Here is an 18,152-nt window from a genome sequence, read left to right on the forward strand (position 1 = left end):
ATAATATATGACATGTAAGTGCTTAGGCGAATGTTTGGAATGTTCCTATAGAATTGAAGATTATTATGTCCTAGCCAAAACCTCCTGCAGGGTGTCAGGGCATGGTAGCAGGTAGGGTTTGAACTCAGTACTATTGAGACAACAGTCCAGAAAACATACACCACAACATGGGACTTAAGATATTGAATTAAATTTGATGAATTGTGTTTTGAATATAATGAGTATCAACAGATACATATAATCTTTTTTAGCGTCCCCCGTAAGGGGAAAAAAACGCTATTAGGTTTGTGCAAAATGTCTGTCTGTCACACTCAGATCTCGAAAACTAGAAGAGATATGAAAAGTTTAGGTGCAACGGCTACTTTTTGTTTTCTAAAAACAAATCGTTTAATTTATCAAATTAATTATGCAAGCGATTTTTTCATAAAAATACACCAATTCTAAAACAATAACGTAAATGTAAAGGAGGCAATGTTACCATATGCTAACAATGGTGAGCGATATATGTGTATTTTCAGTATCACTAAGTCAAATATATTTTTAAAATGTACAAGAAATGTTTACAACAAATATAAGTAATAGTTAAAGGTGTTTTTTCTGGTCAACTAGATGCTAAAATTAAAAGAAAACATTTCTGTTTGTTTATAAAGGCTAATAAATGCACTTTGTATGTAAATATCAGGCACATTTTTTTAAAATGGACTTTTTATGCAGTGACTTTTGTGCAGTAGCGTAACGTCGCAACATGTTGTGGTGCTAAACCAATTCTTTAAACTTTTTTTAAAAATCCGACTTTATTTATTTTTTGTTTAGTGCCCCCATCCGAATAAAAGAAGCTTATTTTTGTGCATTTTGTCTGTTGGTCGGTCTGTCCGTCACGATTAGATAAACAAATAACACTAAAGGCTATTGTAAATCTGATTTAACCTTTAATTTTTCATTCAGGAATATTGCAATAGTTTTAAGTATCTATAATAGATTGTTCCGGATATTTTGTGAAAAACAAATCAATGCCAGCGAATACCAAATAGAAATCGACCTACATTACCTTAATTTTCTTACAAATAGTCACTAAAAATAATCCGAATTTTATATGAAAAATCTAATAACGCTAATAAATGTTTAAAATCCCTCTTCTATTAAATAAAACAAATAATTTTCTCATTTATGAAAATTGGTTGTTCCGGATTTTTTATGAAAAATATTTTAACTCTATTTATGTAAAATCGCACTTCTCTCTTACACTACATTTAACTATCTAGCTAAAACGTTAGAAAGATATAATTATCGTTAATATTATGTTCCGATTTTTAAGGAAAACAACTTCCTAACACAAAAGTATGATTTGAAAATCTCTCCTTAAGGCTATGGTACATCTAATTTTCATAACAAACCATCCCACAAATTTTATTAATGGTATTTGATTAATCTGGAATTCTTATTTTCTCTCACTATAAATTTATAAATATCCGGAACAATCTATTATAGAAACTTAAAACTTATGCGATGTTTCGGAAGGGAAATTAAATTTTAATCAGATTTTCAATAGCTTTTAGTCTTTTTTTTTCTCGCTATTAACATGACTTACAGACAGACTGACAGACAAAACAAAAAAAAGCGTCTTTAATCCTTTTATATATATGTTACATACATATTTAGTCTAACTAGCCCATCAAATGAAATGCTAAAAGAACTCACTCTGTGCACCAATGTCTATGAACCCTCGAGAAGCTGCTCGTATAGAAGACATTTTTTAGTCTAACTAGGACGTGTGACGTAATGGAATTTTTTTCCTTTGACGTCATATGGAGTTAATTCTTTAAATGAAATGCTTAAAGATCTCACTCGGTGCACCAATGTCTATGAACACTCGACAAGCTGCTCGTATACATGACATTTTAAGTCTAACTAGGCCATGTGATGTAGTGGATTTTTTTCCTTTGACGTCATATGGAGTTAATTCTTTAAATGAAATGCTAAAAGAAATATGCACAAATGTCTATGAACCCTCAACAAGCTGCTCGTATAGATGATATTTTTTAGTCTAACTAGGCCGTGTGACGTAGTGGATTTTTTTCCTTTGACATCATATGGAATAAATTCTTAAAATGAAATGCTAAAACAACTCGGTGTTACGTCTTCATATTGGATGAGACTCTTTAGACATGAAAACGACAAATCACAGTTTATAAATACTTTAATCTTTATTAATACTGAAAACACTTTCTTGTTCATATTCCTCCATTTTTGATTCTTCTCTCCTTTCAACACGCAATCGCACCATTTCACATTCACACTAAGATGCGCACGTAACACTCGGTATAGTAATGTTTATTAAACCTCGTAATGTGACTCGCATTTTAAAAAGACATAATAGCTAGATTTAGATCTAATCTAGATTTTTTATACTAGATCTAGATATTTTTACACTAGATCTAGATTTTTTTTTACAGTAGAGCTAGATTTTTAAAACTAGATTTAGATTTAAGTTCTAATTAGAATCATTGTAGAATCTAGATCTAGAATTTCTTGGTCTAGTTTAGAATGTTTGTTGTTTTACATGTTTCGGATGTTCCTTCGGAGTTGTAGTCCAAACCTCCCGCAAGATGACGGGGAATGGAAGCGGGCAAGGTTTGAACCTGAGACCATCGATGAATCCAACCGACAGTCCAGCGCGCAAACCGCACTACCGGACAGCCATGATTTAGACTAGATCAAGATCTATAATTTTAATTTCTAGACTTAAAGAGTAGATTTTTATTTCTAAAGTCTAGATTGTCAATATTGCAATGTTATAAAATACTAAAACTCTTATACTATTTTAAATTTAATATTGCGATTAGTCTATTAATTGATTATTTAGTGTGTTTTTTTTTACATAAATCTTATCTAAATTACATCTACATTATCCCAAATATATATTTTAGATCTAGATCTAGTAGATATAGATATTGAGAGTGCTAAATTAGAAGTTTAATTTAGGTAGATCTACATCCTCATTCTAGTTCCATTTAAATGAAAATGTTCAATACCAAAAGATTATCTAAAATCGCTTTTCTGACATATTGTACATATCCGGTAGTTGTCTTTCCGTAATGTGTAGGTATATTATCAATAATAGGCTATTAGTTTGTAACCTGGTCGTGCGGTTAGAGCGCAGGACTGATTATTTCTACAGTCTCGGTTTCATACCCTGCTCGATGCCATCCTCCGTCGACCAGCGTGAGATTTTACATTTTAAAAAAATTTTTTACAGCGCCAAATGATTCTTTGAAACATTATTACTTTTAGCAATCAAAACAGAATCACGTCTTGAATATTCCTTGCGAATATGCGGATCTGACAGGGATCTGTCTCCCACGGGGGCCACCTCTGAGTTTGTGTTGCCACAATCTTTGTAATCTTGTTTTTTTTATGTTACCAAGTCTCATACTCCTCTTTGATCATGTCTTTCAATTTACTGTAAACTAAAGGATTGTGTACTATTTGTACTTGAACATGTTCTAAAAGTTAGATAAAATCTCAAGTAAAGTCATTGCTGTCATTTGTTTGTTAAGTTAATTGGATTCACAATGAATTGTCTTAACCCATTAGATGCGAGTGGTTGTTAAGCCACTAAACACTAGAATTGCAATTCCATTTAGTATGCACTGTTGTAAAAAAGCTCAGCACTTAAAGGGTTAAAAGACTACTTGAAAAGTCTACGAAGGGAAACACCAACAGGAAGAGATTTAAAAATGTTGTTATCTTTCAAGCCTGCTACAAATGTTAAAGAAGTAGTGTTTTCCCTTTTCACACGTTTGTTTTCATTTATTTCATGGTCGTGTATGTTTCTTCTAAAAACATTATTTGCCAGTATTTTAAGTGCTAAACACTTTATATATATATATATCAACAAAAGATTGTTTTCCTTGTTTTTGTTTTTAATATTGATAATTATAATTATCATGATAATGATTCTTATTCAATAGTATATCCATAGAAAACACTGAACCATAATCTTCAAATGCAAATAATAAAATACTCAGAAAGACACATTTCTTGTTCCATATGTTAGGACAAATTTGTACAAATACTCCATACTCCTAGTGTTATTAGAGCATGGAATGGGTTGCATGAACCAGCCAGGAAAACCAATGACTGGACAGAGTTTAAGTCATTGATTAACATGCATGACTAGATTGACCTAGGGGCACAGTAGAATGTAAGCATCTTATTTTTTGAAGTAACGTTTGTTTTTTGTAAGATAAGGTACATCTCTTAATAAAGTAATATTTACTTAAAAAAAGAGAATATTTAAAATTAATGAGGCTTTTGTAAGTTTTGAATAAAGAAGAATGTATTAAAATCTATGAATTATTGAACTCAATGTTTCACTAAATCATGAGTATTATAAAGTATGTTGAGCTTAGCTTTCTTTAAGATCGACCATTTAAGAAAATCACTTGTCCTTGACCTTAAGAGGAGCTGATAATACAAGTAGATGGAACGGGGAGGGGAGTCTGAAAATTTAAATCAGGGAAAACCTGGCCAAAGTTATCTCTGCAACAATATAATCAAATTTTGCTTATGCATTGACACAGTTCGCTCATTATTTGCAGGACATACAACACACAACCATTTGGGTTCTTGCTTCTGTTGCTTAGTGTTTTGTAGCTAGTTGACAATATTTGCAACATTAACCTCTATGTAACTGGTAGTTTACACAGACCCATATTATTTTTTTCATTTATTTAATCATTTTAGGAATAAATCATTTTTACTAAAAATAGTAACTGTTCTAATAGTATCTATCCATTCCTTAGGACTGCAGCACATTGAGTCTGTCTCAAAAGCCCTTTTTTCAAAATTCTGATCTAAGCAGAGCTTTATGTCTCCATGCTAAGACTCCATGATTTGTTGCTGTTGTTGTTCTGTCTCTACATCGTACACCTGATAATTTTTCAGCTAACAATAAAAATTCTATTTATTCAAAAGGCATTGTTCTCTTTATACTGACAAGAGTATTGTTTACATTTAAAAAATCAAATAAGATTGCATATCTGGAATTATAACTTAACTATCAAGCTTCAGAAGTTTTTCTATCATCTGACAGCATTATTAAACTTCATTTAGAAACTGTCTTGTGCTGATCCAGATCAACTTTCTCCTGTTACCAAATGCTGCTAAAATTCATCCTCTATTTTCATATTGCAGGATGAAAATGTCAGCCCTGCACAATTCTTGACTAAACTTGAAGGATTTGGCAAAAACCCAGAAGCAGAACAAAATGGTCAGTTTGATGAGCCATGGCTGACCAGTGCTCAAGACCAGAATCTGGACAAAGTGACCAAGAGGAAGATGACAATGGTATGTTCATTGTATGAAGAATTACTCTCATGAATTTTAATATAGTTGTAGTTTTCAGAACACAATTTTCTTGCTTAAATGACTTAAGAAAACTGGATAGGAATATTTTGATGATTGTAGGAAGGAACTCAAATGCAAGATACATTATTTATAAACATTTTAAAAATTCAATAAATTATATTGATGTACTTTTGCCTGATAAGCTTACCTGTTACCCTAGCTTTCTTTCCTTAAATACATTAAAAATCTTTATATTCTCCATGGCAAAATTAAGATCTTTAATCCGATCATTAGCAGAGGATTTAAAGAAAATTAGTTGTTTTCTTTTCCACACTATTTGGGTATGATTTTAATTATATTATTTATTATTAATTATTTTACTAAGAAGTTATTACTTTAAGATTAATGCACAAGAAATATATACGAATGCCAATAGAGTGTTAATTTTCTTAGTTTCTTATATAAATGTTCTTTACTTGTTCATTTAATAAGTTAATAGTCATTAAGTATTGTATTTTGTTACCACATTTTTTTAATGATATCTCTCAAAGTTAAGAGGAGAAAACTTATTGCCTTGATCACTTACTTAATCTATTACTGAAAACATGAGTGACTCAGAACCTTCTTTGATTGAAGTCAACTTTCTCTTATCAAACACATCAAATGTATAATTTATTGCTTAATAATACATTTCATTGTGTTTCAGGTAAAGCAGAAAATCAACCAGGCCTATGCTGATGTGACTATAGCATTTCGATGTGCTCCAGAGAAGTCTTCAGACATTGATAGTGAATGGGTTCAAGTAGAGAAAGATGACAGTCCAGGTTAGAGAACGTCTGGTTTATAACCAAAATAATAATAAACATTTCTTCTGGCTTCATCTTCTATTCTGTTATTAGATGTAGTAATGAATACTAAGTGTGTTACTAGTGTGCATTGCTTTTGGACCTTTTTCTCCTGTCTCTAAAAAAGTCTTTTTTTTTTCTGTGCAAGTATTTCAAGGTCCTTTTTTTATTCACGCTTTTGGATCTAATAAAAATATTATTTTAAAGGTAATTATCAACTTTCAAATGTTGAACTTTTGCTAATTTTTCTCTTAAGATTTTTGACTGCAATGAGATTTAGTGATCAATTTTTTATTATTTATTTCATTTAATATTCATTATTCTTTATGTGCGACTTTTTTATTTCACAAAAGATTTACAAAATACCCTTCCCTTTTTTTATTGCCAATTTTCTTATTACATTAACATCAACATATGAACTCTTTCTTTGCGTTATGGATTTAAAATATGTTCAAATGACTTTTTATCTATTCTTAGAGATATGTAAGTAAAATATTGCTGCTATAAACAAAGCACTTTAAGTACCATATCAGTATTATTACTAGCAAAAAGTTTTTTGAGCTGCTTTTATAAATCTTTCTAGAAGCTGAAGTCATTGTAGAGCCAACTGTCTTAAAGAGAAGAATTGAATATTGTGCAACTGTAAGACTAAAAAGTGTAAGTAGTTTGTTGTTAACCTACCAGACATGAATAGATTCTTTTTAGATTGAATAATAATTTGAAGCTCTTACTAAAAAAAAACTTGAGTGTCATTATTTTTTTGCAAATGATAGTAGAATTATATTTCTATAAAGAAGAATTTAAAGTCACTGTTATGATGCGAGTTCTTTTATTGTTGATGATTTACCATTCTAGTTTATTCTTCAGTTACACAAAGACAAGTTTACTTCTGTAGCAGTTTAATGTTTATTTATACATGCACCTGTTTAATTGACAAAAGGGACAGATACAAAACACAATTATCCTTGACCCATAGAAATTCCTATTTTTGCCTCTTACAGTCACCCACCTGTATCATATTAGAACCATAAATATCACTCTTTTTTGTTTTTTTGTTGACATTCACACTTGCACTTCTCAGGTTTCTAGTCCCACAGTCCCAAAGCTTTTTTTTTTTTTACTTAAGTTGCACATGATATATTTAAATTATTTTAATATTTCTTTTCCTGTCCAAAGTCATTTATTTTAACAGAGTGCAATTACTTTTGTTACTTTATAATATAGACTTCTAACAGAAGTGATTATATAATAAGTATAAAAATAGTTTTAAAAACAGTACTTTTGGGGCTATGGTGACCAACTGTTAAGGTGTTTGGGAAACTTTAGTGAGAATCTCAAGCTCATTGAGAATCTCAAGCTCATTTTCATGAAGGCTACAAGTTTTTAATGCTAGATCTTGGGATATTCTTTTGAATACATCCTCATGTGGGAACCAGTACTTGTTTTTTTCCTTGTGGAAATTAAAAGCCTTTGATCATAATGTAAGCCATATGCTTTTTAACTATTGTCTACACAAACAATGAAAGTTTACCCTAGTATCCCAATGGATGTCTGATACTTCTTTTACTTAGATACATTAAGTGTTATAGTGGAATTGAATATTCTGGAATATTAGTTTGTAACCACACTATTATCTGTTTTGGTTCTTTCAGAGTAAAAGTGTGAAAAAGTCAAAAGAATATCTGAGTGCCATCTACCCACAGCTCTTTGAATATTGTCTCATTGTTGGCCTTCAGACTAGCACTGAGAAAGGTTATAAACCTTACATCATACACAAGTTTCCAGAGAATGTAAGGGCCATCAATCACATAGAAATGTGATGATTCTTTTTCTAATTTGTTTTCCTGTAGATGTGTTGTTTTTGTCTCTTTGTTTCTTGCCCATCGACTCATTAACAGTCTTATTGCTTGTAATCAAGTAATGTATTCAAGCTCATCTCAGCTTCTCTCTACTGACGAATTTGAAGTCAATATCTATACAAGCAAAATATTCTACCAATAATGTATCAGTTATTTCCCTTATTTGATATTAAACAAAATAATTAATTACCAATAATCAATTCACTAATAGAGTATTTAAAAAAAAATAGATTCATGTTTTCTTAGGTACAATAAATAATTGTTGAAAGCATCAACTTGAATGGAAAATGCATGAGGGAGAAGTTGCGTAATTTAAGGGGGCTAAACCCAACAAAATGAGCTATATCTGTGAATACTTAAGTATTAGTTTCTCTTGTTGCTATTAAACAAAATAATGAATTACGAGTTATTAAATTGTCTAATTGGTTACTTTTTTTTATTGATTCATGTCTTGTCTATGTCAATGAATAATTGTGCAAAGTTACAGCTTGATTTGAGATTGGGTTTTTGAGAAATAACGTGTACAAATTTTTTACCAGACAGACAGAGTGAGTTGATCTAAGCTTTGTAATAAAAAATGTTTTAAAATAGTTAATAATTGTTGAAGCTTTTAAAAAAACTAGTCTATGCAATAAAAAAAAAAGTATTTCTATTGTTTGTTAAATGCTCTTACTTTTGGTTTAAACAATGACAGTTATTAAAATTGTCTTTAACAAGCAGCGTACATACAAAGTTGGCGCCGCCGGTAATATTTATATTTGCTTACAAGAGGTACAGCCATGTTTATTTTGAATATGATATGTGTTATTACTTGTCTCTTTATTGTTGAAATCTCTTTTATCTCTATATCTATCTCTTTATCTCTTGCACTGAAATACATTCATTATGAATCAATTACTTTCCAGCATGAAAAGCGAAGCAAAAATGACAGTAACAAAAAAAAATTAAATATTTAACTAATTATAGTTATTTTGACTTATGACTTTAAAATCTTTCTAGCCATATAAAAATGTTTACTGGTAGCTAAGTGGTAAGATACACTTCCATATAGACAGCTGTTTCTTATAAATTGTTTTGGATTGGTAGACTTTGGTATATTGTTTTCCAGAAAATACAATCATAATAGAGTAACTTTCCAAGCTGATCTGAAATCAATGCTCTATATACCATTGTATTAAAGTTTTTGGACCTTAGTGTTGCTTCAGTGTACTCTAGCTGCAAAGTTTTTATTTCTCTAAATAGCTAGTGATATTTTTTTTCAACATTCTTTTATACATTCCTTCTAGTTTCTAGATTATGCTGTGGTATGAATAGTTTTCAGTCAATTTAAAGTTTTGATTACTGGTGCTTACTAAACATTTTTTGGGTTATTTAAAGTTATTATTAATTATAGTTCTGGGTAATTGATCTTTTTTAAAGCTGTTTCTTTATGCTGATTTTTAATATATATATATATATATATATATATATATATATATATATATTATTATTATGAATTAGAATGGGTCAAAATTATTTGATAGTTTGTTAATATATTTTTTTATTATTATTATCAGTAGTAATATTATTATTATAACTATATCTTGTATGGTTTTCATGGCATAATACGATTTTCTTTTTACTTAGTTCTAAAATGTTCTTTTTTTTCAATGGACATAATCATTTTTTCATTATTATTGCCTGATTGTTATGATTATTTTCATCTTTAAAGAGTTATTCAATTATGATTTACTCCAAACCTTAGGCATTGATACAAAAAAAAAGAAAAAATTCCTTAAATAAATTTTAAAAAATGTAAAACATTTTCAAATCTGAAAAAAAATAATTTATTTTTTATTTTTAAATTGAGACTTTCAATCTTTTTCTGTTACTTCAAATAAAAGAAAAAGCACTACACCAATGAGTAGCATGGCAAGAAAAGGATTTCTGAGATTTGAATTTATTTCAATCAAATCTCTAGAAAAAATCAATTCATTCTCAATTTTTTTTTCTATACATGCTAAAAAAATTTAATTTATTGGGGATAATTATTAGAAGTAGATTTTTTTTAAAAGCATTTGATAGCAATGTGTCTGAAATATCTTTTAGATGAGCTTTTACCAATTAATTGATTGATTTCTAGACCCAGAACTAGTTATATATATACTAATTAAGATTGTGTGTATATATATTATAATAATTTTAGATTATATAGATACATTAAAATACGGATTGTAAATGGTGTAAATATATTTGCAATTTGTATAGAAGGTGTAAATATAATGAGATAATGACATACATGGTGTAAAAAAATCATAAAGATTCAAGAGTTGTACTTATTTTAAAGCTGAAATTGTACTGTTATGTTTCTAAGTTAAAAGATAAAGATGAATCATAACACAAATTTTCTTATTTTGAAATGAACAAGTTATTATCCACTTTACCAATTAGTCAGTCAAGTTAGCTCTCAGCTGAAAATTATAGTTATAGCTTAATGTCATCATTCAAAATTTACAAAAATGCTCTTCTAAAATAACTATTATTTTTCTATTACAAAATCTTTCTAGAAAAAAATGTCTTTTTTTCTGTGTGCACCTGATAATATTCCTTTATTAACCATCTTTTTATGTTATTGGTACTACAAAAGAATGAATAACTATGAATCAGTAACCTGACTGTGAAGTGTTTTATATGTTTTTTTCATTTCATCCTAGGTGTCCAGCAACCTGTCTGTACCAAGTTTCTGTTTCCCAGATGCAGCTGTTTTTAAAGTAGCCTCTGGCCCAATTTTCAGGTTAAAAGAAAAAAAAACACACATCTAAATTATTTTTTATTTTTATCAATTATTTTTGTATAGCCCAACATTCATGTCATAAGCATGCAGTGCATGCTCTGTTCCAATCTCTTTAGTGGACTGGAGAGGGGAAGGGGGTATCTGGGAGATTGACTTGCTGCCTTTACGCAGTGCATGCTCTGTTCCAATCTCTTTAGAGGACTGGAGAGGGGAAGGGGTATCTGGGAGATTGACTTGCTGCCTTAATGCCCTTAGCAAACACAACTCAGCTCGAGTCGAGATTTGAACTCGAGCCTCCATCATAGGCGGCCAAGTGATGTTCATTTTTATAAGCAAAAGATAACTTTCTAGTTATTTCACATTACTTTAATAAGTTATCCATTTTTTTGTAGCAGTCACTTTTATTATTGTTTCTCCCAAGCAGAGCTATTACTAATGATAAAAAGAGTACAAATTGGGTCAACCTAATTTGGTTCTGCCAAAGCATGACTCAATAATCTATCCACATAAAAAAACAACTGTAACATTTCTTGTTCAAACTTTGTCAGATTCTAACGTGTTCAGTTCACTTTTTCAATTTCCCTAACAGATGTCAGTGGTGGGATTATTAGATGGTACCAATTGATTGGTTGTCAATCAAATCCTTTTTTTTTTTTTTTTTGCTAATTTTTAGTTTGAGTTTCCTAAGTGCTGGACAGATAGCAAGCAATAAAATGAAATGTGGACCCTCACAAATAAAGCATATTAAAAATTTACAAACCATCAACAATAAAACTAAGTGAATTCAGATTGGAATATTTTTAATTCTGAGCAGAAATCCTTGATTTAAAAAATTCAATACTTAACTTCGGAAACAAGTGCTTAAAAATTTGGCCACTGTGTTTCATTTCTCTCTTTAGCACAAACTATGTATTGTACATTTTTCCTGTGACTAATTTTTAGTCACATATCATTTTGTACTGGATTATTTAAACAATAGCCAGTTTCTTTTGTTTCTTATCCTTCCAGTGAGTCTTATTCATTTGTGATGACTTATGAAGATGGCACTCATGTCTATGGATATTGCAGAAGAATGCAGGTGTGTATAGCCATTGGATTTATTCATTTCAAGGAGTTCTTTTAACGATCATAAGGTTTTAATGTCATCATGTTATTTGGTTCATCTACAGCCAAGTGATTCAAGTCTTCCAGAAGTTATCTGTATCATTAGCCCCATTGATGCTTTCAATATGTACAATACAGTGAGTACACATTTCATTCCTAAAGCTACACTTCAAAATTACTATCAGCTTCAGCCTTTAAAGTGTCTTGTCTTAATCATATCATAGTAGTTTACTTAGCTTATATTTGTTTCCCACTCAGCTTCTAACTGAAATAGAACAAAGGCGCAGAATATCGACTGATCTGGCCATTGAGTTGATAGCAGCATCATTTGGTCGACCACTACCCAAACCTGGAAAAGTTTGTCACATTAGAACTTTGGTGAGTCTTGTTGTGGTACTTTATTTGCCACATGCATTTGTGCATATCTAAGTAGCTCACTTCACCTCACAGCATACATTGCTGCTTCTGTCAAGCTAAAAGACTATTTTTAGTAGAACAGCAATATACTCAGAAGTTATACATAATCGAAAATATAGAAGAGGAATAACCCTGTGCTTCCAATTTGATGCATTTTAGCAATGCAAATCTTTTTATATACTGAAATTTGATATACAGTCTGGTACTGTATGGCAATTTAAAAAATTACTGAACATTTAAGAAGTGTTTTAAAAGAAACAGCTTGTAAAGGTTATTAAGGCAATGGGAAATTGTTATTTAGGGGTTTAAAAGTGTTAGGGGATGTCCTGTGGTGCTGATCATTTCCAAAAATAGTGTACTTATATAAAATCAAATACCGCTATTCCACTTTGCAGACTTTTGCGGGCGGTCCCACGAAAGTCAAGGGAACACTGTATATCAGTATAGAAAAAAAGTCATTTTTATTTCACACTGCTAATAATATATCATTATAAATATACTTCAACCTTTTTTTTCTCAGACTGCAATCATTAGAAATGTACCTTCTTGCATATTATACATTGATTGTATTGTAGTAGACCTGATCGTTGCATAAAAAAGCATGAATCTTAACTATCTGAACTTGTAACTGCTTGTGTTAAACTTGGGAAGTCCTATAAATCTTTATGCCATTTCAGTGAATACTTTAATAAAATCCTTTTTTTTTCTGCTATTGTTTTGTATGAATCAATCTCTTCAACAATATATAGAAATGTTTTTAGCAACAAGCAACAATTAATTATGTCTATTCAGCAATTGATATTTCAGTATTAAAGAATCATCTCTCAAAAATTATATTTTGGTGATACTAAATCTATAAATCATTGCAAGATGTAATGAAAATGGATAGTTTATAAGATAAAAGACAATTTTATAACATATTTTAGCAAATTGAAACAACAAAGATCATCACACATGCTCTTTTATAGATATTGATATTGCTAATGGCGGGCCATAGGCATATGACAAATAAGTGGGGTAAATTTTGCACCATAGCTGTTAGTGGTCTAGCAGACTGTTTACAACTTAGACAATTTAAAACATTCACTGCTGCCTGGTTGTGCAGTTTGCGCGCTGGACTGTTGTTCGGATTTATCGACGGTCGAGGGTTCAAACCCTGCCCGCTCCCATCCCCGTCGTCCTGCAGGAGGTTTGGACTAGGAAGTAAACTATCTTCAACTCTGAAGGAACATCCGAAACATGTAAAACATTTTACAAACAACAATGTTGTAAGTAAATGAAACTGAGCAAAGCTGGCCTCCTGTATGCATCGATTTCCCACTAGCTAAATCAGCAGCTGTTACATACTTTGTATATAATAAATTTCTTATACAAATTAGAAAGTGGAAAAACAAAAGATTCTAATTAGTGCATAACACATAAGTTTGCATGACAAACTACATGTATGATATTGCTGTTCTACTGTTATCATTTATTTCTTTTTTCCAACGGCTTTAGGTCACTGAACTATATTTGACGCTTCAGCTTTTATGATTTTATTGTTATGTCTATCATTTCTATGTTTAAAAAATCATTTCAACAACATTAATTAACATTTTAGAATTTAGATCAAATTAAAGATCCAAATTCTTGTGTTCATGCTGCCTTTATTTCAAATAGTTTAAAATGTCAATAAATAATATAGGTCCAAATACATTTTTTAGTGTTTCTTTTCCAGCCTAGATGTTAATGGCTTGTTATAATATCAGTAAAGTTAGAAGCAAAGAATATAAATTAAAACCTATGACTAATGTTTATAATATCTATTTTTTTCAAGCTGACTGAAAGCATTGTTAGGGAAAGTTAACATTTGATTGAAACATTCTGTTATGGTTTAAACTTTGGCTCTCTGGATGTTGGTAATGGTGATACAAATGCCGCATGTATTGTTAACCTTCAGTTTTTTGCATCATCCATTATTTCAGGACAGCTCTGGTGAGATGGAGACAATTTATTTGAATCGAACTTCTGACAATAAACTGGATAATGTAAGATTTTCTTCTCCTTGCTTCCTGCCAAACATTTTGGCTTATCTTTGTTTTAGTTCTTGTTGTTTTAGTGTGGTTGGGGGGGGGGGGGTGTTTTGGAAAATCAATAGCTTTTTTTAAAGTCTTTAGCTGTAGAAATAAAAAAAAATTAAATAATTATTCTATTGTTTTTTTTTTGTTTTTTTTTGTTAGATTTGTACAATTTCTTATCCCACTTAGTTTAAAATCAATGTACAACTATCAAGATCAATAACTTATTTTATGAATATTTGAGAAAAAAATATTTTAAACTACGGTATGTATAATTCTTAAAAAGATCTCAACAAAGAAAAATTTGGAAAAAAAATGTTCTTTTATATAAATATATATGGTGATGATTCTTTAAAAGTTTTCACCTTAACTAAGAATTTAATAAATCTTATGAATAAGTTGTGATTTAATTAATGAAATTTAAAATTTATAATGTGTTGTAGTAATATAAAAAACTAATCTCAATCTGCTAGCTATTGTCAAGATTTATAACACACATGCGAGTCCACACAGCTGCTCATCTTTTCAGACGCTTTTTAAAGAACTGGATAACGCTTTATTAAACCTTTGAAATGTTTATTTACAGGGGAAATGGTCAGGGAGTCTTCTATCCTAAGCTTCTCTATTTTCACTTATTCTAGCGTCTCTGAACATGTATTTCCTGTCTAATTCTATCTTCTCTTTTGGTCCTGAGATTACTACACAAATTGCTATTAAATATGTATCCTAACAGTATAAAATGTACAAATATTGATCTTTAGAAAGCATGATGATGAACTAAAAGACTCTTGTTCTTAAATCTTGTTTGTATCCTAGATTTTGTGGTAGCTCTAGAGAATGCTTTGTAGTTTCTCATTTGACATATTGGGGAAAAAGACTAGACGCAAAATTCGAGCTGTGAGATTTATAACAAAGGAATATTCACATTGACTTGAGTAATGTGATTAGTAAAATTACTTAATTTAGTGAAACTTCAGGACAGAAGAATAAAAAGTAAAGTAGAAATAATACATAAAGAATTAACTATAATTTACAAATACAAAAACACAATCTAGAATGACTAAAAGATAAAAGCATATGCTAGGAAAAATTCGTACAAGTGCTCTTTCTTCCCATATGCCATTTAAAGCATGTAATGGGTTGCCTAATACAGCCAGTAAAAATAATGACTTAGCCAATTTTAAGTCTCTAATTAACATATACTAGATTAACACATGTAATTATCTTCTCTTTTGCAATTTATGATAAGATAAAATGGTAGGAACCCTAACCTCAAATTTTCACTAATCAAATCAAAACATGAATAACTGATTTTTATTTTTTTTTCTTTGTTTTCCAATTTGAAATCACAGGATAAATCGATATTTTTACATTACTTTTATTTATAATCCAGCATTTTCTCTTTTTTGTCCAATTTAAAATTCTAGGATAAATCAATAGTAATTGTCTTACTTTTTATGCTGTAACCTGCAGTATTCTCGATTTCCTGATTCAAAAACAAATCTTTTAAAATATTTTTGGGACTATATGGGAAAAAGTAAATGTTGCACTTTTATAGGAATGGGGGTGCAAGGGAGATTTGAAGAATATGGTCAAGTACCAGTACCTCTGAATTTTCCTGTGTTGTTGCTTGAAGAAATTTCAAAAAGTACTTTGGACTTATATATTACAAAACATGTGTCAAAGTAGTTTCAAATGAAAATTTGTTCTAATATTTTGTTTCCAATTAGGTCAATTATGAAAGCCCTCTACGTTTTTTGGGTACAGACAAGCTGGTCAAAGTTTTTGCTTCTATTTTGATGGAGAGAAGGATCATGTTATGCTCTAGTCATCTGAGGTAAATTATTGTGTAGAAAAAGATTATCATGAGCCAGTTGACAGCCCGATAGGTCTGAATGTACATTGCATTGTGATATCGGCTGAGATGTATTTTTGTTTGCAGTTTATAAATTTTGTTTTACTTCTCTTGACAATTAACTATCACTTTTGTTCCAGTGTCCTGACTCAAACTGTACATGCTTTGGCTGCTTTACTCTACCCATTCCAGTGGCAGCATGTATACATCCCCCTCTTGCCACTTGAAATGTTGGATGTGGTATGTGCTCCTATGCCATACATAATTGGTGTCATGACTGCATTTCTGCCACAAGTTCTGAAAATGGACCTTGAAAAAGTATGCATTTCTCTTCAATTTTATATAAAAATTCAGTACCGGGTACTTAATATAATAAATCTTGGTCAAAAAATGATGACCTTTTTTAGAACACTTTACTTCCAACTAACATAATTACACATACACAACTACTCATCTAAACTTGTTCAATCATTACTCTTACCTGCTTTATTGATCAGGTGTTCATTGTTGACCTCGATAAGAAGGATATTGTTATGAGTGAAGGAGATGAGTCGACACTTTTACCTCATAAAGTTCAAAAAGCCTTAAAAACTGCTATCAATATGTGTAAAATTGATTCTGGTAAAAACTTTTTTTCTAACAACACTTTTACCTCATAAAGTTCAAAAAGCCTTAAAAACTGCTATCAATATGTGTAAAATTGATTTCTGGTAAAAACTTTTACAACTTTAAAAAAAATATAATGGTATCAATTAATTTAGACCTAGAAGAGGATCAATAGATTACATTTTTTTTCAATGTGTAGAAAATCAAAAGCACTTTTAAAATTGAACAAAAGTCTTCAGCTCAGCATTTTTTTTGTTTCTGTATTATTTTTTTTTATTTCTGCAAAGTTTTAGGTAAAATACTTCAATTTATATCAGAATGTTTTTAAAAAATGAACTTGTTTATGTTCAGAGGCCCAGAATGCTCAGTGGCTAATGGTGGCTGAAGCTTTTCTGCGCATGTTCATTGAAACTGTCGGCCATTTCTCCAATCATATACAGACACAACAAGATGGGAACAGAATATTTCAGGTTTCATTTGAATTCACTTTTCACCTTTAGACATTTATTTTAAGCAATGCCAGATTAACTGTCTCATGTTAGGCGTTACATTTGTTCTTTTTTTTTATAACTTTGAACACGTCTGGTAGTCTCTTAAAAAAAGAGTCAGGTGCTAGTCTTTAAAGTATGAGCTAAAATAGATTGTTCCTTTGAGTACTCACAGCTTAAGCACATGTAAAGTGTGTAAGGAACAAGCAGAAATAAACTACATTTATTTTTTATTTACTTAGAACAGCGTTTCCAAAACTGTGTTTAGCGGAACAGTAGGGTTCAGCGGGGCCTGACTGGGGTTCCATGAACTACCGGAATAATAACTGGTTGGCCACCACCTAAATTAATCTTTCTAAAAAATAAGAAAAGTGTTCCACTAAATACTCTGAATATGCGAAGTGTTCCGTTAAGGTGGGCAACACTGACTTACAGTCTCTTCTACCTTATTTGTCTCTTCTACCTTACTTTATTCTATCATTGTTTTTTTATTCATTCAATATTTTTTATGTGTATGTCACTTTATAATTATAGCTTTAATAATAGCATGCTCAGAGCACTATAGTCCAATCTCATTTGTCGACCAGTGGGGGTAGGGGGTATCTGGGAGAAGAATTTCCTGCTGCCTTTAGGATCTCAGTTAACACAACTCTGCTTGAGTCGGTGTCAAACCTTGAGCCCCCTTATAGGTAGCCAAGCCAAGGAAGCACGGTGGCCAAGCGGTAAAGCACTGAACCCAACTCTAATGGGTACCTGACAGTTGGGGAAAAGTAAAGACAGTTGGTCATTGTGCAGGCCA

The 18,152-nt window shown here is 30.7% G+C and overlaps 1 protein-coding gene across 10 annotated transcripts in view; it reads left to right on the forward strand.

Moving 5' to 3' along the window:
- The window catches only part of LOC106079851 (DENN domain-containing protein 2A-like), a 41,426-nt gene that overhangs the window by 14,705 nt on the left and 8,569 nt on the right, over positions 1-18,152 (forward strand). For 8 of the 10 annotated variants that reach the window (XM_056045015.1, XM_056045023.1, XM_056045017.1 and 5 more), the window contains 14 exons: positions 5,197-5,349; positions 6,056-6,173; positions 6,778-6,851; positions 7,847-7,984; positions 9,340-9,357; positions 10,747-10,826; positions 11,835-11,904; positions 11,996-12,067; positions 12,189-12,308; positions 14,312-14,374; positions 16,135-16,241; positions 16,400-16,577; positions 16,757-16,880; positions 17,217-17,335. In XM_056045015.1, coding sequence (XP_055900990.1) covers positions 5,197-5,349; positions 6,056-6,173; positions 6,778-6,851; positions 7,847-7,984; positions 9,340-9,357; positions 10,747-10,826; positions 11,835-11,904; positions 11,996-12,067; positions 12,189-12,308; positions 14,312-14,374; positions 16,135-16,241; positions 16,400-16,577; positions 16,757-16,880; positions 17,217-17,335 — 1,434 coding nt within the window. The remainder of the gene's footprint in view (positions 1-5,196; positions 5,350-6,055; positions 6,174-6,777; positions 6,852-7,846; positions 7,985-9,339; positions 9,358-10,746; positions 10,827-11,834; positions 11,905-11,995; positions 12,068-12,188; positions 12,309-14,311; positions 14,375-16,134; positions 16,242-16,399; positions 16,578-16,756; positions 16,881-17,216; positions 17,336-18,152) is intronic. The other 2 variants (XM_056045020.1, XM_056045018.1) reach the window with 2 other exon arrangements.

This window comes from Biomphalaria glabrata, chromosome 10 (genome assembly GCF_947242115.1).
Source record: "Biomphalaria glabrata chromosome 10, xgBioGlab47.1, whole genome shotgun sequence".
In the NCBI taxonomy this organism is placed as follows: Eukaryota; Metazoa; Mollusca; class Gastropoda; family Planorbidae; genus Biomphalaria; species Biomphalaria glabrata.